We start from the raw sequence: 18,832 nt of genomic DNA, 5'->3' as shown, positions 1-18,832 counted from the left end.
TTTTGAGTTTTGGATTCAGTTTGGATATTTCGGGTCCTAGATATCGAACTAACCCGAATCTAAAATATATCTGATAATTTTGGGTATTTTATGGATATTGAAATTATAGATCCAAACCAATCTAGATCCGACAAAACCTAATTTAAATCTGACCCAAAAAATTATAAATATCTATATAGATTTAAATTTTCAAAATCCGAATAATCTGGATCCGACGAAATCCGATTCGAATCCGATCTGAAGACCCGGATGCCCATGCCTACTCAAAATTACTAAATTAGCGGTTGTTTTATTTTTAACACAAAAAAAAAGAATTAAACAGATAACCAACCCTCTCTGTATTTATTATTTTCTCCAGTAGCTAAAAAGATATCCGTCGTCCACAAGAGGCATGAACACCCTTTCCCTCCATTTACTCATACCGACGGCTATTCACCTCAGGTCCTCACGCGCCGCCTCCCCCTCCTTTCCACGCGCTTCCTCTCCCTCCTCCTTACGCATCACCTCTTCGTCAATTTTACGCGCCGACGACTCACAGTCAATCGAAAGCCAAACTCTAGAGGTCCTGGAATGGCGCGCCCTCTGCAATCAGCTCTCTCCCTTCGCCTCCACCTCGATGGGCCTCTCCGCCACCAAAACCGCCGATATTCCGGTGGGAAATTCCCCGGAGGAGAGCAGGAGCCTCCTCGACGAGACGGCTGCTGCGCTGGCTGCCATGGAAGCGATGGAGCCGCGGGGATTGGGTCTGTCTGAGATCCTGGACTTGTCTGAAATAGTGGAGCGTGCTATGGCTGGTCAGTTGCTCACCGTTAGAGAGCTCTGCGCCGTGCGTGGCACGCTAATGGCTGCTTCATCAGTCTTTGAGAAACTACGAAGAGCAGCTAATAGTGATAAGCGGTATAATCAGAAGTCTTAATCCTCTCATTTTTCATTAAAATGTTTATAGAAACAATACAGTAACTCAGCTACAGTTTTATTCATCTTATTCCATAAAGATGATATCTAGTATGGTCTATTGAATATATGACAACGGTGGAGTGTTAAAGTATTTTTTTTTGATGGATCATGTCAGATAGGCAGAGACGGACATCTAATTACTTAGATTTATTATATCAAAAAGATGAACAATCAAACTTATTTCTCGATTCAATAAAAGTCCAACCAAAAAGGTGAATAGGGTCCCAAATAACAAGAGATAACGTAAAAAGTAGGTTAGATTTCGTCTATTCCTTTTTCAGTGTTCTAAACATCGGTTTAGGCATCTAGACTACAAATCATATCGACTTTATAAACCACATAACAACGGCGTAGCGATTTCTTGAACATTTTGGTTTTACAAGGCATTCCATGTGTAGAGTTGTTATATCCAAAGTTCGTATTGCTATATTTGTAGATAGTTTTAGTATGTATTAAAGCTCATAGTTTTGTCTGAGGTGCAGAGAATGTTTTAGAAAGCTCATGGCTCTTATCTTTTTACATATCTTGTAGGGTTACACCTCTTGTAGAGATACTCGAGGGCTGTGACTTCAAGACCACATTGGAGCACAAGATTGGTTTTTGTATCGACTCCAACACGTCTGTGATTCTCGACAGAGCTAGCGAAGATCTCGAGATCATAAGATCCGAACGGAAGAGAAACATGGAGACTTTGGATTCTCTTTTGAAGAAAGTATCTACCAAGATTTATCGAGCCGGGGGAATCGACAGGCCCACCGTAACCAAGCGGAGATCGAGGATGTGCGTAGCTATCAGAGCTATACGCAAACGTTTGCTTCCAGGTGGTGTCGTGCTAAGCGTTAGCAGCTCAGGGGCCACATGCTATATGGAACCAAAAGAGGCGGTAGAGCTTAATAACATGGAAGTGAGACACGCTTACTCAGAGAAAGCTGAGGAAATGGCTATCTTGAGCATTTTGACTTCTGAAGTGTCGGCGGCACAGAGGGGGATACTGCATTTGTTGGATAGGATACTACAACTTGACGTTGCCTTTGCAAGAGCATCACATGCGAAGTGGATGAATGGTGTCTATCCCAAACTAACTAAAACACTGGACATGGATGATGGAGACGGTACATCTCTAGCTGTAGACATTGATTCTGTGCAGCACCCGTTGCTTCTTGGATCCGTATTAGGCAGCATCCCAGACGGTGGAAGCCTCTTCCCTGTGCCAATAGACATCAAGGTTGAAAGCAGATCCAAAGTAGTCGTCATCTCGGGTCCAAACACTGGAGGAAAGACCGCTTTGTTGAAGACATTGGGATTAGTCTCTCTTATGTCCAAGTCAGGGATGTATTTGCCTGCTAAGAATCGCCCGAGGTTGCCTTGGTTTGATCTTATTCTCGCTGATATTGGAGATCCTCAGGTATACATGCTTACTTAAAACTTTTGTTGTGAACAAATCTAAAACGTTTAATGTTATTTTTTCAGTCTTTGGAGCAAAGTCTATCAACCTTTAGTGGCCACATCTCACGGATACGTCAGATAATTAACATTGCTTCAGAAAACTCGCTTGTCCTACTAGACGAAATCTGTAGCGGGACTGATCCTTCAGAAGGTGTTGCGCTTGCTACGAGCATCCTACGGTATATTAAAAACCGTGTTAATGTGGCGGTTGTGTCCACACACTACGGTGACTTGAGTCGCTTGAAGGATAACGAGACTCGATTCCAAAACGCTGCGATGGAGTTCTCTATGGAAACTTTGCAGCCTACATTCAGAGTACTGTGGGGAAGTACCGGTGAATCAAATGCATTGAGAGTAGCTAAGTCCATTGGTTTCAATGGAAGGATACTAGAGAATGCACATGAATGGAGGGAGAGGTTAAAGCCAGAGCAGGAGGTAGAGCGGAAAGGCTCGCTGTTTCAGTCTCTTGTGGAAGAAAGGAATAAGCTAAATCTTCAGGCGAGCAAAGCTGCAGCTTTACATGGAGATTTAATGAACCTTTACCGTGAGGTATTGCTTTCTTTATTTCGAAGGACAAATTAGATTGGTTAAAATGTTATTTACGAATTTTGTTTTCTTGATATTATTCATGAAGCTTGAGCATGAGTCGCGTGATCTTGAGAAACGTGAGAAGGCTCTTTTAAAGAAAGAAACACAAAAGGTGCAAGAAGATTTAATCTCTGCCAAGTCAAAGATGCAGAAACTGGCGGCTGAATTTGAAAGTCAGCTAGAAACTGTTACGGCTGATGAATACAATTCCTTAATTCTGAAAACCGAAGAGGCAGTTGCGGATATAATTGAAGACTATTGTCCTAAAGATCTCTTATTAACAGAGGAAGAAGGGTATAGCGACTACTCGCCGCAAGCAGGTGAAAAGGTTATAGTGACTGGATTGGGAGGTAAGTTAGGGACCGTGGTTGAAGAACCTGGAGACGATGAGACAGTTCTTGTCCAGCAGGGTAAGATGAGGGTACGCGTCAACAGAAAGGACATAGCGCCCCTTCCTCGTACCAAAACCACTGAAACACCTAATCGTTCTCTACGTTCAAAAAGACAGGTGCAAATAATAAAATGATGATTTTGGTTGCAACATCAGTTCTTATGGTAGCTGATATACTTTGCACAGGTAAGCATGAAAGAGCTAGGCAGTGTGTTGCAGATGCAGAGCGAACCAGTGCGTATTCAGACCTCAAAGAACACACTGGATCTAAGAGGAATGCGGGTGGAAGAAGCAATTTACCAGCTAGACATGGCCGTTTCGGGAAGAGAATCAGGTTCGATCCTCTTTATCATCCATGGAATGGGAACAGGAGTTATAAAGGAGCTGGTGCTTGAGAGGTTAAGCAGACACAGTCGTGTCTCAAGGTATGAGCAGGCAAATCCTATGAACCATGGATGTACAGTTGCTTACATTAAATGACAAAATATCTCACACTTTCTTCTCTGTAAACATATTGTTGAGAAATGTGGTTTTATAATGGTCCAAACAACTAGTTTCGATAGTGAATTGACATTCAAGTGTACAAGAATTTAACTTAAAATGTGTTTTATCGATGCTGTACTGAAGAAGTGTCGATTTTTATTCTTCCATGAACTAACATATAGGTCGTTCTTAAAATCTCAAAAAACAGATGCTAGATGTTCTTATATATTTCCTTGAATATAATCCCTATAAGCTTAGCAGGCTCAATGAAACAGCATTTGGTGATAGTTGAACAGAGTAATGATAGTGATGCTGTAAAAGGAATATTGATTTACGGTGTCAGGCCTTCTCCTCTTTACAAGATTTTCGGATTTCGATTCATACTTTTTCCTGCTTCCATAAAAACAAGGCATGATTATTTTTAAATAATTTTTAAAAGCATATATACAAAAGTAATGATAAAGATTTTAATACATTTAATGACATTTACTAAAAAAATCCTAAACTAAAAATGAATGGCAAAATAACTTTTCAACTAACAATTCGACGAAAAAACTCTTTAATTTAATTTCGTAATGTATGTTTCCTCCATAAATACCACAACGGAAGGTGACAAATGTTAACAGAATTAAAGTGGTAGAGTCTTTTCGTCAAATTTTTAGCTGACTATTTTTCTTTACCATTCATCTTTTAATTGAAAGGTTTTATCACTAGAAACCCTTGAATTTAATTTATAAATAAACTTAGAAAACATAACTCATGATCATGGTTCATTTAGACATTAAACCCAGAAAATAAAACCGATTGCCAGCGTGTAAACAAACCGGTGATGAAACCAGAAAACAAAAGTCTCACCTACACGTGTCATAACAGCATTGGTTACGCTTACGCAGACACAGTTCCTGGGAGAATTAAGAGGAACCGTGTTTTGTCAAATAGTTCTCCGCTTTCTCCTTCTCTTCTCTTCGTCTTCTTCCTCTGCGCTCGTCTTTTATGAGAGCTTAAAGCTCGAGTCTCTCCCTCTCCTCTCTTTAATTAACGTTTACACAACTACGATCATCAATTTCTCCTGCGCGCTCCTGACTTCTTCTCCCCTGTACGTTTGATCTCCTCCATTGATTCGAGTTCTCAAACATTGTGGGAATTGACTTTTATAATTTCGATTAAAATCTGAATTTAATGTTTTTTTTTTATTGTTTTGTTTTGTCCCCTCAGAGAAAGAATGATTCGGCTTAGGGCTTACGCGGGGATCAGCACCCTCGCAACACTCTCCGTGATCTACCACGCCTTCAGCAGCCGTGGTCAGTTCTACCCAGCCACCGTCTATCTATCCACCTCCAAGACCAGTCTAGTCATCCTTCTCAACATGGGCCTCGTCCTCATGCTCGCCTTATGGAACCTCGTCAAGCTCGTCTTCCTCGGCTCCCTCAGAGAAGCCGAGGTGGAGCGGCTGAACGAGCAGGCCTGGAGAGAGCTCATGGAGATTCTCTTCGCCGTCACTATCTTCCGACAGGACTTCTCTGTCGGGTTCCTCTCTTTGGTCGTGACTCTCTTGCTGATCAAGGCTTTGCACTGGATGGCTCAGAAGAGGGTCGAGTATATCGAGACGACTCCTTCCGTGACTTTGCTCTCGCATGTTCGCATTGTGTCTTTCATGGTGTTTCTCCTGATCTTGGATGGTCTCTTTACGTATACTTCGATACGGCAGTATATTCAGACACCGAAAGCTTCCATGTCGGTCTTCTTCACGTTTGAGTAAGTGTCTCTTAATCTTTCTAAACTTATGCATCATCATACAGCCTAGCTGATAGTTAGATGTGTGCAGGTATATGATTCTGGCGACTACAACTCTATCTGTGATTGTGAAGTATGCCTTCTATGTCACTGATCTGGTCATGGAAGGTCAATGGGAAGGGAAGCCAGTATATACTTTCTATTTGGAGCTTGTTCGTGACTTGCTTCACTTGTCCATGTACCTCTGCTTCTTCCTTATGATCTTCATGTAAGTTGTCTTTTTTACTTTTAGTTTCACTGGTTCCAAGAGTTAGTTGCATAATTATATATTTACATCTGAAACAGTCTTCTCTTTGTCACATTAGTACTTCTTACTTGTAGCCGTATTAGACACAAGTGTCCACATCGATAGTCGAAAGGGATCCTAAGCAATATACAAGATAGATGGACCACTCCACTTATCACCAATTGGTTTTAACTTAGCTTAACAAGCCGGAGTTAAAACAATAGATATACTCAAATCCATAGACCTGATAATTTGCGTATTTGATGGCAATTTTTGGTATTATATCTTTGATTTAAGTATCAATTTTTTTTTTGGTTGAATAGGAACTATGGACTTCCGTTGCATCTAATAAGGGAGCTCTACGAAACATTCAGAAACTTCAAGATCCGTGTGACTGATTACCTCCGGTATCGTAAAATCGCTTCCAATATGAACGATCGGTTTCCTGATGCAACTCCTGAAGAACTCAGTTCGTAAGTTGTTGATATTTTTGTGTGTCCAAGTATTCTAAATATTTTGCAATTTGCTTAATCACAGTTTTTAACGTGGGGGTTTGCAGAAATGATGCCACCTGTATTATATGCCGTGAAGAAATGACCTCAGCGAAGAAGTTAGTATGTGGCCATCTGTTTCATGTACACTGTCTTCGGTCGTGGTTGGAACGACAGAACACGTGTCCCACCTGCAGAGCACTGGTTGTACCAGCTGAGAATGCTACATCAACAGCTTCTGCAGCACACCAAGTATCCTTGCAGCAGCAGGGTACCCATCTTGACTATTTACTTAACATCTTCTTAATGAAACTTTGGATTCGGTACACCCAATGTTATTATGTCTCTTGAGGCTCTTGGTATGGGGGAATGACATCTGTGCTTAGCATATGACCAGAAAAGGAATTTTATTAGTTTTCGGAAACATCGAGACTAATGATGTTTTATGCTTGGAACAGGAACGGGAACTTCAAGTTCAGATGGCCAGAGTTCTTCTGTTGCTGCAAGTGGTAATTTGAGCAGGCATGAGGCTAGGGTTCGAGCTGCTGCTTCTGCAGCGTCCATATATGGGAGATCCTTTGTTTATCCATCTTCTGAAAACACACTTGTCTGGTATGTTGCCATGTCATTTTATGTCATATTGGCCTGTATATATCTCATTTTAGCTTTTATTTTGTTATCATCCACTATATGATGGTAGAGAAACAACTAACACTAAGATTGGACATATGAAGGTCTCAAGGCTATTCGTCGCTTCCTCAAGCAGAGCTAGAATCTCAGAAGAGGTATCTCGAGTCCCAGATTGAGGTACTTTGATATAATTTGTACTGACACTACCATTTTCAGTAAGCGGGCTCAAGAGTTACTATCAAATGTTTTCTTTGTAGGTGTTACAAAACCAGCTACGTCTTCTAAAGGAGCCTGCTGCAACTACTGTAGATATGAAAGGAAAGTCGGTTGCGGAGTGAACTATCAAAGAAAATGTTGCGAGTAAACTTCAGAATGTGGGAATGGTTTTGCTAGAAAGGATTTTTAAATGTACATGTTGGTTTGGAACATATACGAGGCTCTACAACAGTTCTCTATATCAGCTTTTCTTCAATTATTTCCTTTTCAGTGTCGTATTCGATCTCCAGAACCCTTATCGCATTTCAACTGCGCAAGTTTCTACTTAATTCACCATGATTACATTTTTTGTTTTGTTCATAATGCATTCCAGAATTTTCAAATCCTTTAGTAGTAAGGAAAAAAGTTTCTCACCGTATGGTGGAAACTGGAAACCATCTGACGTATGAAAATATGTTTAAAACTACACGAAGTATGTGAAACCTAAAACCAAACATGGTGGCAATATCACAATTGGTTTTGATTGATTTTGACAAAATATTTTGGGATCAATCCGTAATTAAAAAACTTAAAACCGATTAAAGCAAAACCCAACTCGACCCAATACAATCCGTAATTAAGAAATTTAAAACCGATTAAAGCAAAACCCAATTCGATCCAGACATAACCCTTTTTCTCCAAATCGATTTTCTTAGGGTTCCAGACCGAAAAATTGGAAATCTCGAAAAAAGAGAGATTTCAGAGACACAAAAAGGAAGCCTAAGAGGGTTTGATGTAATCGATTCAGTTTTGGTGAAACCGAATCTGGATGAGCTAATCGAAAAAATAGCGCTACGCTTGAGATATTTTTGCCGGTAACCCACAAAGACAAAGCATGTTGCCTTCAATTGCTTTGCTCCGTTGCCTATTGTTAGATCCTCCATCTAATTTCATCTTTCTTTCTCTCTATTTAAAATTATTATTTTCTGATATGAATCCTAATTCTCGAAATTAGGTATTGAAACAAGAGATGTAATTCGATATGGGTCACGTAAAGGAGTTGGTCATGTCGGATTAATTAAATCGAAGTTAACTTTAATATATTATGGATTGACCTTGTTAAGTTTCATAAAAATCAATTAAACCGAATGTGATGTTGCCACCATATATTTATTTACTATATATATCGCATGTATTAACATAAATTTGGTGTAATTGTGGATATATTTTCATACTCTGGATGGGTTCCACCGTATTAGAGTAAATATGGTATAGTTGAGAGATCTTTTAAGCTTTCTGTCCAAATCAAACTTAGATGAAAAGTTTTATCAATATAATAAATTAATATAATTATACTTGTTTTAAAATATGTAATTATATTATCTATTTTTACATCATTTTGTTTTTAATCATTCAAAACATTACAAATATTTTCATTAATTAAATATTATTTTTTATAAAAAACTACATTTATTCGCTGTACCTTATTAATTAGGTAGCTTGAGTTCCACCAAATTCTGTGAGAAAATGGGAAAAGAGAAAAGCATCCTAATTTATAAGAAAAAAACAAGTAATGCACATAAATTCTTGTAAATAGATATTCTAGTTTGCCGACCAAAAAAAAATAAAAAAGATCTTCTTCTAATTTGATTATAAAACTTTAAAGTATTTCTCTTTAGTTAATTTTGCAAGTGCGAAGAACTTGTTCCTCAAATCGAATCGAAAGAAGAAGAGAAGGATGTGGGTGGAGATCATCTGCGCTCTTGCGATCTACAAAATCGTTCGCCTTTTCTTCTACAACGACGAGTTTTCCGACGTAGAAACGTCCGACTCCACTGCTCTCTTCTCCGTCGCTCACAGGCACACCATCCCCTCTCTCTCTCTCTCTTTTTGTTTCCCGATTTGAATGTGTTGTAAAATTGCAGACTAGAGAAGCTTCATGGCGGAAAAGCTTATGTAGGGCTTCGAATTCCAGATGCAGACACTTCTTCTAGACAGGACGTCGATCTTGTTCTCGTCACCAAAGGGTAACTTAAATTAAATTCTCTTCGTAGTAGTATCTGTGCAGCTAATGAGATAATATTGGTGATGTAGACAAGTTGAGGTGATCGGTGTTAAGAACCTATCTGGAATTGTTACGGTAACGAGTGATGGGAGCTGGGTTTGTGAAGGTGGCAAGCATCATTCAACTCACACCTACCCTGATCCTGTATGTTTCATTTTCTTTTATTTATTTTTTAATATATATGAATCTATTCTTTGTGCACTGGATAGCTCTTGGTTATTATTCATTTCCTAGGCATGATATTCGTAGTTTATCCATTATGATACGAATAAATTTCGTGCAATCAAATGTCCAAAGTCCGTCTTGACAATTGAAATAGCAAACCAAGTTTGTTTCTCACTAATAGATTCATGTTTTCTCAGCTGGCTGAAGTGAAGAAACAAGCTTCAGTTCTTGAGTCATATCTTGAACAGAGGGGCGTTACTTTACTAGAAGAAAATATCTCTTGCAAAGTTGTTATTCCCAACCCAAATTTTCGGTATGTTTTGTTTATTTTTTCTACTACTGTCAGTGTTTTTCATGTTTCCTCCTAAGTTTGCAAAGAAACATCATTAGTAATTGAAGTGTGTGTGTGTGGTCGTTGCCATTGAATTGTATTCTTTGTGATGGAAAAAACTTATCTGTTTCTGTTTATTTCAGTACAATGCATGCATTTCCGAGTGAGGTAATTACCTACGAAGAGTGGCAACACCTAAAACCAGTCTCAAGAAACATACTTTCTGGTTGGGTTAAAGGCGCATTCAGCTCAGGGAAAGAGATGCAGGACTCTTCGCACCAAAAACTTAACTTCATCCTTGGCTCGGCACCAGTGTGGGATAGGTGGGTCTTACCTCGTACATTTCTGAACCCCTTCTGTTCAAAGAGTTTTCTTGTAAAGGGTTTGATTATGATTTGCAGGGTGGAGCTTAAAAACAGCAAGATTGTGTTAGGAGAGTTCCTCGAGTTTAAAGGAAAGGAGGAAGACACTTTGGCTTTGAGACATATCAAAAGATCAAAAGTTGACCGTATCTCTATTCAGCAAACTAGCATGCTTGGATTCGGTAATTTCTCTTTCATTTACATTTAGTGTGTTTGATTTCAGTGAACTACTATCTTTAGCATTTCATTTTCTTCTTCCATATGCTTCAGCTTCTGTGTTTACATTTTACAAAGAATTAAAATGTTTCATACTTTAAAACTCTGGAGTTCTTTTAAGAATTTTATTTTCTGCATTTATGACGGAAAATAATTGGGGGTTAGAACAATTGAGACCTTAATCTGCTCAGTTTTTGTTCTCAGTGATGTGATTCTATTTCTAACTAACGGAGTGTAAAATGGAGTGCAGTTAATTTAAAAAATATTTTTTTTTGGTTGCAGCTCCAACAAGGTTGCAGGTTCTGTACTCGTATAGGGACTACAGAAGTGAAGGCAGTTCAGGATCAGAGACGAAGGAAGTGACTGTAAGGTCGAGCACCGAGGTTGTGTTCCAGCCACGAGACTCTGGAAAGATTAAGAAATTCAAGCTATCGTCCCTCCTTTCTGTCTCACTAAGTGCCTAACTGTTCTGTCTACAGATAAAGGCTGTTAATGTCTAGTATGTGACTTACATAGACCAATCCTGAAATGAGCATATTATTAAGAGATAACTGTTTCTTTCTTGTTTATTGTTTTTGCTCGACACTTGAGAACACCTCTGAGATAAGAATCCATGCTAAATATGCTTAAGCAATTCAAACGGCTTTGTGAGTAGAGTAATAGAACAAAATGTTTAAGAAGAATTATTATCAGACTTTCATAAGATAATATACATAATATATAATACAGAGAAAATTTTAATTGTATTTTTATATAGAAAATATACAAAATTAATTGTTTTTTTAATTTGTATGCACAAATCCAAAACAACATTTAAAATAAAACGGAAGAGTATTGATTTGATCTAGTTTCTTAAAGTAACATAAAATAGTATTTAAACATGTATGGTAATTTCATATTGCTGGATCTCCCAATAATATTTGGTGTATTTGACAAAGTATATTCAAGGGATGCAACAAAAAGCCTTTTGCACGAAAATGGTTGACAATTCAAACGTATTGGAAACTTGGTGGCTATGACGATTGGCAATCAAACTCACATATTTTGGATAAGTTAAAACAGCCAAAAAATTTCTTCAGTGTTAACCTGCTTCTATACATTTATATATAAATATATAATAAAATTTTCACTCTTTCCAGAACACGGAAAAACAAAAACAGTTTCAAGAATAAAAAAAAAGAACAATATCAAAGGGCAAGGTCTGTCTAAATCTTGATTTGTTAGCCATGTGAATGCATATATCGAACACTTTGATCAAATTTTGCAAAGAGATCATCCTTCTCTTCTACTTCTGACTGCTGCTGCTGCAGCTTGTGCTCTTCTTTTTAAGCAGGCTTCCAAATTTCTGGAGCAAAGGTTTCTTCTTCTTCATATGCTGTTCCTTTAAGAGCAGACTTCCAGAGTCTTCTGTTGAAGAGACGCCATTGCTGAACTGATCCAAGTTCTCACTACTACCTTGTGTTTTCCACTCAACTTCCTCTTCCACAGAGTCTATCTCGGTTTCTCTCTCTGCAGATACTTCGCTTCTTTCGATCTTGTAGCTCTCCCACATCTTGAACTCACTCTCCACACCGTCTTTCTCTATTTTTCCTTCTCCAACACTATGAGCTGTGGCTTCCATGAGACTTTCTTGTACCTTGTGTTCTCTGCTTATGTCATGGAAAAGATCAGTCTCTGACTTTTCATCCGCACTCCCAGAACCATTTACTTCAGAAAACTGAACTAAGTCATAATCGTTTCCGATGCCATTTCCAAGAACTGATATCTCTTTGGTAGGTGAAGCTTCCTCTACCAGCTTTGATAACTCCTCCATTTTCTCAAGAGTGGCAGCTTCCCTGCCCTTTAGCTCATCGTTATCTTGCATGACTGTCTCTAACTCTGTCTTTTTATCAAGTAAACTCGCTTTCAGCTTCGACAGCTCCTCTATTTTCCTTGCTGCTAAAGCATCACGCGTTCTCAGCTCTTCGTTTTCTCGAGTGATTCTTTGAAACTCACTTTCTTTAGCAAGCCAACTTTGCTCAAGATGCAACAGCTCATCAATCTTTTTCAAAGAAGAAGCTTCCTTGGCCTTAAGCTCCTCGTTTTCATGTAAAACACCTTGGAACTCGTTCTGCTTGTCAAGCAAACTCTGTTTAAGTCTTGTCAACTCTTGAATCCTCTCAAGGGACGAGGCTGCTCCGGCTTTGAGCTTCTCGTTTTCGACTATTGCAGCCCTCAGCTCCGTTTCTTTAAGAAGCAAACTGTGATTAAGATCTGATAACTCGTCTATTGTCTTGCGTGATGAAACCTCCTTGGACTTCAGCTCCACGTTTTCGCAAATGACAGCCTGTAACTCGTTCTCTTTCGCGAGTAAACTTTTATTGAAGTTTGATAACTCTTCTATCCTCTTTTGGGCTAGAGAGTCGTTGGATCTAAGGTCCTCAATCTCATGCAGCAACCCATTTTCTTTATTAAGAAGATCCTCTTGCATCTTTGACAGCTCCTCAATCTTCTTGAGATAAGCAGTCTCCCTTTCTTTGAGCTCCTCTTTCTCTTGAATAGAACCATGGAGTTTGGTTTCTTTATCAGCAAGGGCTTCATGCAATTTTGACAACTCCTCAGTTTCTTTAAGATGAGCAGACTCTCTTTCTCTCAGTTTCTCATTTTCCTGAACAACCGTCTGCAATTTGGTCTCTTTCTCAACTAGGCTTTTACTCAACTGTGACAAGTCCTCAGCCTTCACAGTCTCTCTGAGCTCCTTACTTTCGTCAGAACCTTTCTCAGCCAAGCTCTCATTCGCTGTCGACAATTCTTCAATCTTCTTAAGATAAGCAGCCTCCCTTTCTTTGAGCTCCTCTTTTTCTAGAATGATATTCTGCATATCAACCAAGCTCACATTCGCCTTTGACAGCTCCTCAATCTTCTTCAAATGAACAGACTCCCTTCCTCTGAGCTCTTCAGCTTCTTGCTCAATGCACTGCAGTTTTGTTTCTTTATCCACCAAGCTCTCATTTGCGGCTGACAACTCCTCAATTTTTTTAAGATAAGCAGCCTCCCTTTCTTGGGTGATGCTTTGCAGATCCGCTGCCTTATCAACCAAGCTCTCATTCGCCACTGATAACTCCTCAATCTTCTTAAGAGAAGCAGCTTCCCTTTCTCTTAGTTCCTCACTTTCTTGAACAATGCTCTTCAATTTGGTTAAGTTATCAACCAAGCTTTTATTCGCCACCGATAACTCCTCAATCTGCTTCAAATGGGCAGCTTCCCTTCCTTTCAGATCCTCAGCTTCTTGAGTAATGCTTAAGAGGTTGGTTTCTTTATCAACCAAGGCTTCTTTTACCTTTGACAACTCCTCCATTTTCTTGAGTACAGAGCTTTCCCATTCTCTGAGGCTGTTATTTTCTGCCACGACATTCTCCAACTCCTCTTCTTTGTCCAACAAGCTCTCTTTCAGTTTCATGCTTTCAGCTTTTGCTTCTCCAAGTGTCTCCTGTAGATACTTTATCTCCCCCTCAGCTTCCTTGAGATTGGCATCTTCTTCACGTTCTTTGAGCAAATTCATCAGCTTGCTCACTTCTTCACGCAAAGACGAATTTTCTTCTTCTGATTTCTTCACGCATCCCATCAGATGAAGCTCTTTCTGTTCCCACTCAGCCTTAGACTTCTCAAACTCGCTATCTAGACCGCTTTTAAGACTAGCATTTTCCTTTCTTACTTCCTCGAGCATTTTTTCATACTTTTCATTTGTCTCCTTTGAATCCAACTTCAAACTTTCAACTCGGGCTTCACGGCACTCGAGCTCCACTTGACATGACAAGAGCTCCTCCTGCGCTTCCCTTGCTTCGTTAGTTGCAGCCTTCTCATTTTCCAAGGCTTTGGTTTTCTCTTCTTGGGAGATCTCTAGAAGCTTTTCCATCTTAGAAGCTTCTTCTTTTGCGAAGCAAACCTGTCGTCTAGATTCCTCAAGATCCTTTCTCTGCGCTTCAGTAGTTCTCTCTAGATCCTCAATCTTATCTTTTTGTGCGGCATTGTCTGACCTCGCCTCATCCAGCACCTGATTGCATTCAGCCAGCTTCTTCATAAAAGAGTCCATAGATTCTGAAGCAGATGTCTTCAATCTATTAGTTTTCTTTTCAAGTTGATGAACCTTGTTCTTCCACTCTTCTGCTAAAACATTAGCGGAGGATTCAGCCATTTTAGCAGCTTCTAGATCAACGCTAAGCTTCTCAACTGATCCTTCTTTCTCTTTCATGCTAGTCTCAACCTTATCAAGCTCCTTTCTCAACGTTTCAATTTCGGACTTCAGTTCAGAAATGATCTGGTTACCTTCAATAGCTTCCTTCTCTTCCTTTGAACTGAGAAATGCCTTTAACCTCCCTAACTCAGAAGAAAGAATCTCAACCTTCTCAGCCTGGATTTCAGCAATCTTGGCGGCTTCCTCGGCATTGCTTAGCGCCTTGTTTTTAGCATCGGCCGTGATAGCCAGCTCATGTTTAATCCTCTCGAGTTCTTCTGTGGTAGAGAGGAGAGATGAGACGTCCAAAGCGTGCTGGTTCCTAATAGACTCAAGCTCGTTCCTAGACGCTTCGACTCCAGCACGTTCCAGTTCAACAGCTCGGAGTTTCTCGGCCTGGAAACTCTCCTCAGCCTTTTCCTGAGCTGCCAATGCCTCTTTGAGTTTCTCATTGGATTCTTTAAGGTCATCTACCGCTTTAGCTTTACTGTTCTTGAGCAAAGCTATTTGCTCCTCGGCTTTCTTTAAATCCTCCTGAAGTTTAGTCAGCTCCGACCCTTTTACCGACCGTGATGGCACTTTCTGTAAAATGTCAACACAAAGATAAGTTCACAAGAAAGAAAATAAAAGAAAATCTTTTTGGAACCAAAAGACAAAAAAAAAAAATAGTTACATCGGGTGTAGGAACTCTAGAAGTAGTCCGAGAAGGCTTTGAGTTGACTGTCTGAGGAGTAGAAGTACGGTTTGGCACCGGGGAAGAGGATGTGCCATCGGATTTAGCAGCATTGAGTTTACTCACTCGTGGAGATGGTTTACTACGAGGAGTCTCCATCAAACCGGTTCTACCAGAAAAGTATGATCAAAGATTACATAAATTCAAAACTGTATTCCAAGAAATTCAAGACTCAACCAAAAAGTACAGATCCAATTATCAATTTCCACTAGATGATGACAAATGATTCATGAACAAGTTCTCAACCATGAATCTGGAGATCAGATTTTACTTTTTTTATTTTATAAAAACAAGTAAGAATTGGAAACTTTTAAGAAATCAATGAAACATGAGAAAAATTCAGAAATAAAATGAGAAACAAAGTATCCGACAAAGTACAGAACATATTCTGTTGCAAGTTCAAGAGTTTGGTAATGGAAAAAAAAACTCTAACAGAAAGAAAAGGAAAAAAAAAACTAACTTGGTTACTGACGCCATGGTCGCCACAGAAGCGCTTCAAAAGAAAGCAGGGTCTGATTGATTTATTTCTTGAAATTTAGATGTAATATAAGCAAATAAAAAAATTGGGTTGCGTTGTCTCCGTAGTGGTCACCCTCTCTCTCTCACCCATTGCAAAAGGATTAAAGAAGAATTAACTCCACATAAAAAGTTTGTAATAGTGATTTGCTCAAAAAAAAAAAAGTTTGTAATAGTGGATAAATGTCAGCTTTTAATTTTTGAGTTTGGGTGGAACCAACCGAATCCAAACCAAATTTAAACCCAATTTGGTAGAATTCTTATCAACAACCCAGATGGTTGGTTAATATATGTGACCCTTTCAAATAATTATAAGTGAGTAATTAAATTTTGATCGGATATGGAATCGGAGAAGGATCCAAAATGCACGTGTCTAAATAACCGGGAGTGAAGTGAGCATATGTGGGGCAACAACTGGCTTCCATTAAATAATGGATGTGTGCTGTAGGCAGAGAATAAATCTCAAAACGCTCTGATTTTACACACCTGTGTTTACTTTTAAGAAAATGAGTTTGAGATCCATTGGAGTGGACTTCATGTGCTCTAATTATTATTTCAATTTTCATATACTATTACTTACTCTTACAGGCTACAGCTTCTTCAATATAAAACCTTTACTTTCACGAACAATTTTATTTTTTGACATTACACTATGAACTGCATTAAAGTTTTTATTTACGAACCAAACTAGAATGGTGATTACCTAACGGGCAAACTGTGATATAAGAACCACGAGTTATGAATCCGATTCATCTAATAATGATATCTCACAAAGAACTTTCTTATTTGTACAAGAGATGAGGAATGATGAATTGATGATCTCATATTTTTATCTTTTTTTTTTTGAGAAAAAATAATGATATTGATGGTTTTATATCCTCTTTAAAATGTCATCTTTCACAGTAACTCTTGAAAACGGAAGTTCTCGAATCTCAATGTCATATCCTATCTTGGAGCATTTTTTATGGTGCTTCATTTTTCACTTTTTACTTCATTTTTATTTTAATAGTATTTCATTTTTTTTCATTTCTTCAAATTTTGAAGAATTGAACAGTATTTCTTCAAATTTAAAAAAATACGGTTAAGTTCTTCATTTTTTGAAGATGTACATTTTTTTTACAAACTAATCCTTAATTCTTATTTATTGTTATTTTGTATTTAAACAAATTCGAAGTGTTAGTGTCATCCAATTAATTGCAAAGTTTACTATATTACTTTTATCAAATTGAATGTTAATAACGAAGAACATGAAATTATTAACTTCTAAGAGTTTTATGTTCGATTTAGAAGAATTTAGAATAAAATAAGTTCATTTTTGTTTTAAAATAGAATTTAGAGATTTATGTATTTAATGTATTTTATAAAATCTTTTGTTTCATTACTTACGTTATGTGTAATAATTGTATTATATAATAATTTTTAATTTTTAATAAATAATAATATGGTCGAATTAATGTTAAAACAAAACAAATGTGTAAAATTAGTAAGTTTGAAAAAGTATAAGGTGTTATTAATAATTAATTATAAAGTAGTGATAGAATATATTTGAATATTTTTTTTTGAAGAAAAATACGAAGAAAACCAACGGAGAACATGTTGCTTCATTTTTTGAAATACTTCAAATTTTGAAGAAAAAAATGATGCTAACCATTGAAAATGCTCTTAACTATTAGGTTTTTTTAAGCCTAGCCACCGTCACCGCTGATAAGCCTTAAGCTTGCCGGTGAAAAATTTATTTTGGATCCAAATATGGCAAATCTTGACTGAATGATTTTTTCGGTTAAGTGCACCTTGACACACTTCTTATGAGTCTATAATCAGTAGCGGTCCTGATAGGAAGCTATAGAAGCACTAGCTTCCGGCCATATTTATTTACATACATATCGGCCTTAAATTTCTAAATGTTTTTGCAGGTTAGTTGGTCTAGTCTCTAATTCTTCTCCATGTTATCATGGGTGTGATTTCCCGCTAAGGCTATTTTTGAACTTTCTTTAACTATAGCGGCCACAGTTTTTTTTTTTTGCTTGTGGTCTATAGAACTCTTGGGCCGGGCCTGTCTATAATAAGTGTATCATGTTTTACGTCATGGCCATATCTATGAACACTCCTTTGTTTTTACTGTGAACACTCTTTTTGGTGTGAATACTTTCGGAAAAAGAAAAGTTACAATGTGAAATTCGCTTAATCTTTTAGGTGTTGGTACATGATAAGAAATCTTCTGTACATAAAAAAATGGGTTTGTTTAAGTATTAAACAGCTACTTTCTATCTCCTCTAAAATGCGACCAAAATTGCAACTCCCCCCCTCCGCCGTGTCTCACCTAAGTGCTGCTCACCGGCGTATAATCCAACGTCGGTTGCTCTCCACCCTCTCAGATCTGGGACCATCTCCCGACATGAAGAAAAAGTCCAAAAAGGCTCCAGCTTCGAAGTCTACTCCAAATAAATCTCCGACTCCAGCCTCCATTTCAATGATGGATCCCTTATCCCCATATATTTTTGTAATTGCAATGAACCGCCTTTCCCATATGTTAAATGTTAAATGATACAGCTGCTCAAGAGAAAATAAAATCCCATCCGAAATGTAAGGGAGTAAAGCTTACTCATCTTTGTTTTGCTGATGGATCCATTGGTCTTGTCTAGTGTGTGTTACAAATGCTCTATAAATTTGAAAACCTTTCTGGTCTTGTTGTTAGTATGCAGAAAACCAGCTTCTTTGCTTATCGTATGTCTGATGATGATTAAAAAAACTGAAGCTTCTAGTGGCAGGGGCGAAGCTACGTTAAGGTATATGGGTGCACGAGCATCCATTAGTATTTAGAAATTTCATTTTTTACATTGGACATATTAGTTGGAAATGGCATATTTGGCAAGGGTGCACCCATAACTTTCAGACAACACAGGTTCGATATCCACATTTCTATTATGTTAATTGTTTTGCACCCATTAAGAAAAAGGTCTGGCTTCGCCCCTGTCTACTGGTATGTCTCGGGGTTCACTACCGTTATGATATCTTGGTGTTCCTATAATT

At 38.2% G+C, this 18,832-nt stretch overlaps 4 protein-coding genes across 6 annotated transcripts; 3 read left to right on the top strand and 1 right to left on the bottom strand.

Annotated features, from left to right (window-relative positions):
* The first annotated feature begins 291 nt into the window (after positions 1 to 291).
* On the top strand, positions 292 to 4,003 carry LOC106406463 (endonuclease MutS2). 2 transcript variants are annotated; one of them, XM_013847135.3, is made up of 5 exons: positions 292 to 897; positions 1,489 to 2,362; positions 2,428 to 2,952; positions 3,038 to 3,499; positions 3,569 to 4,003. In XM_013847135.3, the coding sequence occupies exons 1-5, from the start codon at positions 392 to 394 to the stop codon at positions 3,860 to 3,862; spliced, it is 2,661 nt and encodes an 886-aa protein (XP_013702589.2). In that variant the 5' UTR covers positions 292 to 391; the 3' UTR covers positions 3,863 to 4,003. The 2 variants fall into 2 exon arrangements, with proteins under 2 accessions (XP_013702589.2, XP_048610652.1); XM_048754695.1 differs by having other exon boundaries at positions 3,541 to 3,777.
* Positions 4,004 to 4,724: 721 nt separating this feature from the next.
* LOC106406547 (ERAD-associated E3 ubiquitin-protein ligase HRD1B) lies at positions 4,725 to 7,568 on the top strand. The gene is made up of 8 exons (XM_013847240.3): positions 4,725 to 4,961; positions 5,081 to 5,620; positions 5,691 to 5,867; positions 6,209 to 6,358; positions 6,445 to 6,647; positions 6,835 to 6,988; positions 7,111 to 7,183; positions 7,264 to 7,568. The coding sequence occupies exons 2-8, from the start codon at positions 5,088 to 5,090 to the stop codon at positions 7,342 to 7,344; spliced, it is 1,371 nt and encodes a 456-aa protein (XP_013702694.2). The 5' UTR covers positions 4,725 to 4,961; positions 5,081 to 5,087; the 3' UTR covers positions 7,345 to 7,568.
* Positions 7,569 to 8,787: 1,219 nt separating this feature from the next.
* Positions 8,788 to 10,974, top strand: LOC106402360. Its single transcript, XM_013843072.3, has 7 exons — positions 8,788 to 9,061; positions 9,127 to 9,228; positions 9,296 to 9,410; positions 9,629 to 9,744; positions 9,906 to 10,085; positions 10,164 to 10,306; positions 10,623 to 10,974. The coding sequence occupies exons 1-7, from the start codon at positions 8,940 to 8,942 to the stop codon at positions 10,802 to 10,804; spliced, it is 960 nt and encodes a 319-aa protein (XP_013698526.1). The 5' UTR covers positions 8,788 to 8,939; the 3' UTR covers positions 10,805 to 10,974.
* A 467-nt stretch (positions 10,975 to 11,441) lies between these two features.
* LOC106406208 (putative WEB family protein At1g65010, chloroplastic) lies at positions 11,442 to 15,911 on the bottom strand. Of its 2 annotated transcripts, XM_048754689.1 has the most exons (4): positions 15,747 to 15,911; positions 15,227 to 15,395; positions 13,472 to 15,135; positions 11,442 to 13,375 (listed from the first exon to the last, which is right to left on the bottom strand). In XM_048754689.1, exons 1-4 carry the CDS (start codon positions 15,761 to 15,763, stop codon positions 11,626 to 11,628), a joined length of 3,600 nt encoding a protein of 1,199 aa, XP_048610646.1. In that variant the 5' UTR covers positions 15,764 to 15,911; the 3' UTR covers positions 11,442 to 11,625. The 2 variants fall into 2 exon arrangements, with proteins under 2 accessions (XP_048610646.1, XP_013702284.2); XM_013846830.3 differs by having other exon boundaries at positions 11,442 to 15,135.
* Positions 15,912 to 18,832: the final 2,921 nt, after the last annotated feature.

Source organism: Brassica napus, chromosome A2 (genome assembly GCF_020379485.1).
Source record: "Brassica napus cultivar Da-Ae chromosome A2, Da-Ae, whole genome shotgun sequence".
Lineage (NCBI taxonomy): Eukaryota > Viridiplantae > Streptophyta > Magnoliopsida > Brassicales > Brassicaceae > Brassica > Brassica napus.
Note: the sequence above shows the minus strand (reverse complement) of the source record. Positions and strands in the feature narration are given on the sequence as shown.

What these genes read in the sequence shown, in the direction of transcription:
- LOC106406208 (XM_013846830.3), bottom strand. An exon ending in CTAGAGTTCCTACACCCGAT is followed by an intron (nt 15,136 to 15,226) that starts GTAACTATTTTT and finishes GACATTTTACAG; the next exon opens with AAAGTGCCATCACGGTCGGT.
- LOC106406547 (XM_013847240.3), top strand. Translation starts at nt 5,088, where the DNA reads ATGATTCGGCTTAGGGCTTACGCGGGGATCAGCACCCTCGCAACACTC. An exon ending in TCGGTCTTCTTCACGTTTGA is followed by an intron (nt 5,621 to 5,690) that starts GTAAGTGTCTCT and finishes AGATGTGTGCAG; the next exon opens with GTATATGATTCTGGCGACTA. An exon ending in ACTCCTGAAGAACTCAGTTC is followed by an intron (nt 6,359 to 6,444) that starts GTAAGTTGTTGA and finishes GGGGGTTTGCAG; the next exon opens with AAATGATGCCACCTGTATTA.
- LOC106402360 (XM_013843072.3), top strand. Translation starts at nt 8,940, where the DNA reads ATGTGGGTGGAGATCATCTGCGCTCTTGCGATCTACAAAATCGTTCGC. An exon ending in ATTCCCAACCCAAATTTTCG is followed by an intron (nt 9,745 to 9,905) that starts GTATGTTTTGTT and finishes TGTTTATTTCAG; the next exon opens with TACAATGCATGCATTTCCGA. An exon ending in TCGGCACCAGTGTGGGATAG is followed by an intron (nt 10,086 to 10,163) that starts GTGGGTCTTACC and finishes TATGATTTGCAG; the next exon opens with GGTGGAGCTTAAAAACAGCA.
- LOC106406463 (XM_013847135.3), top strand. Translation starts at nt 392, where the DNA reads ATGAACACCCTTTCCCTCCATTTACTCATACCGACGGCTATTCACCTC. An exon ending in TAATGAACCTTTACCGTGAG is followed by an intron (nt 2,953 to 3,037) that starts GTATTGCTTTCT and finishes TTATTCATGAAG; the next exon opens with CTTGAGCATGAGTCGCGTGA. An exon ending in CTCTACGTTCAAAAAGACAG is followed by an intron (nt 3,500 to 3,568) that starts GTGCAAATAATA and finishes TACTTTGCACAG; the next exon opens with GTAAGCATGAAAGAGCTAGG.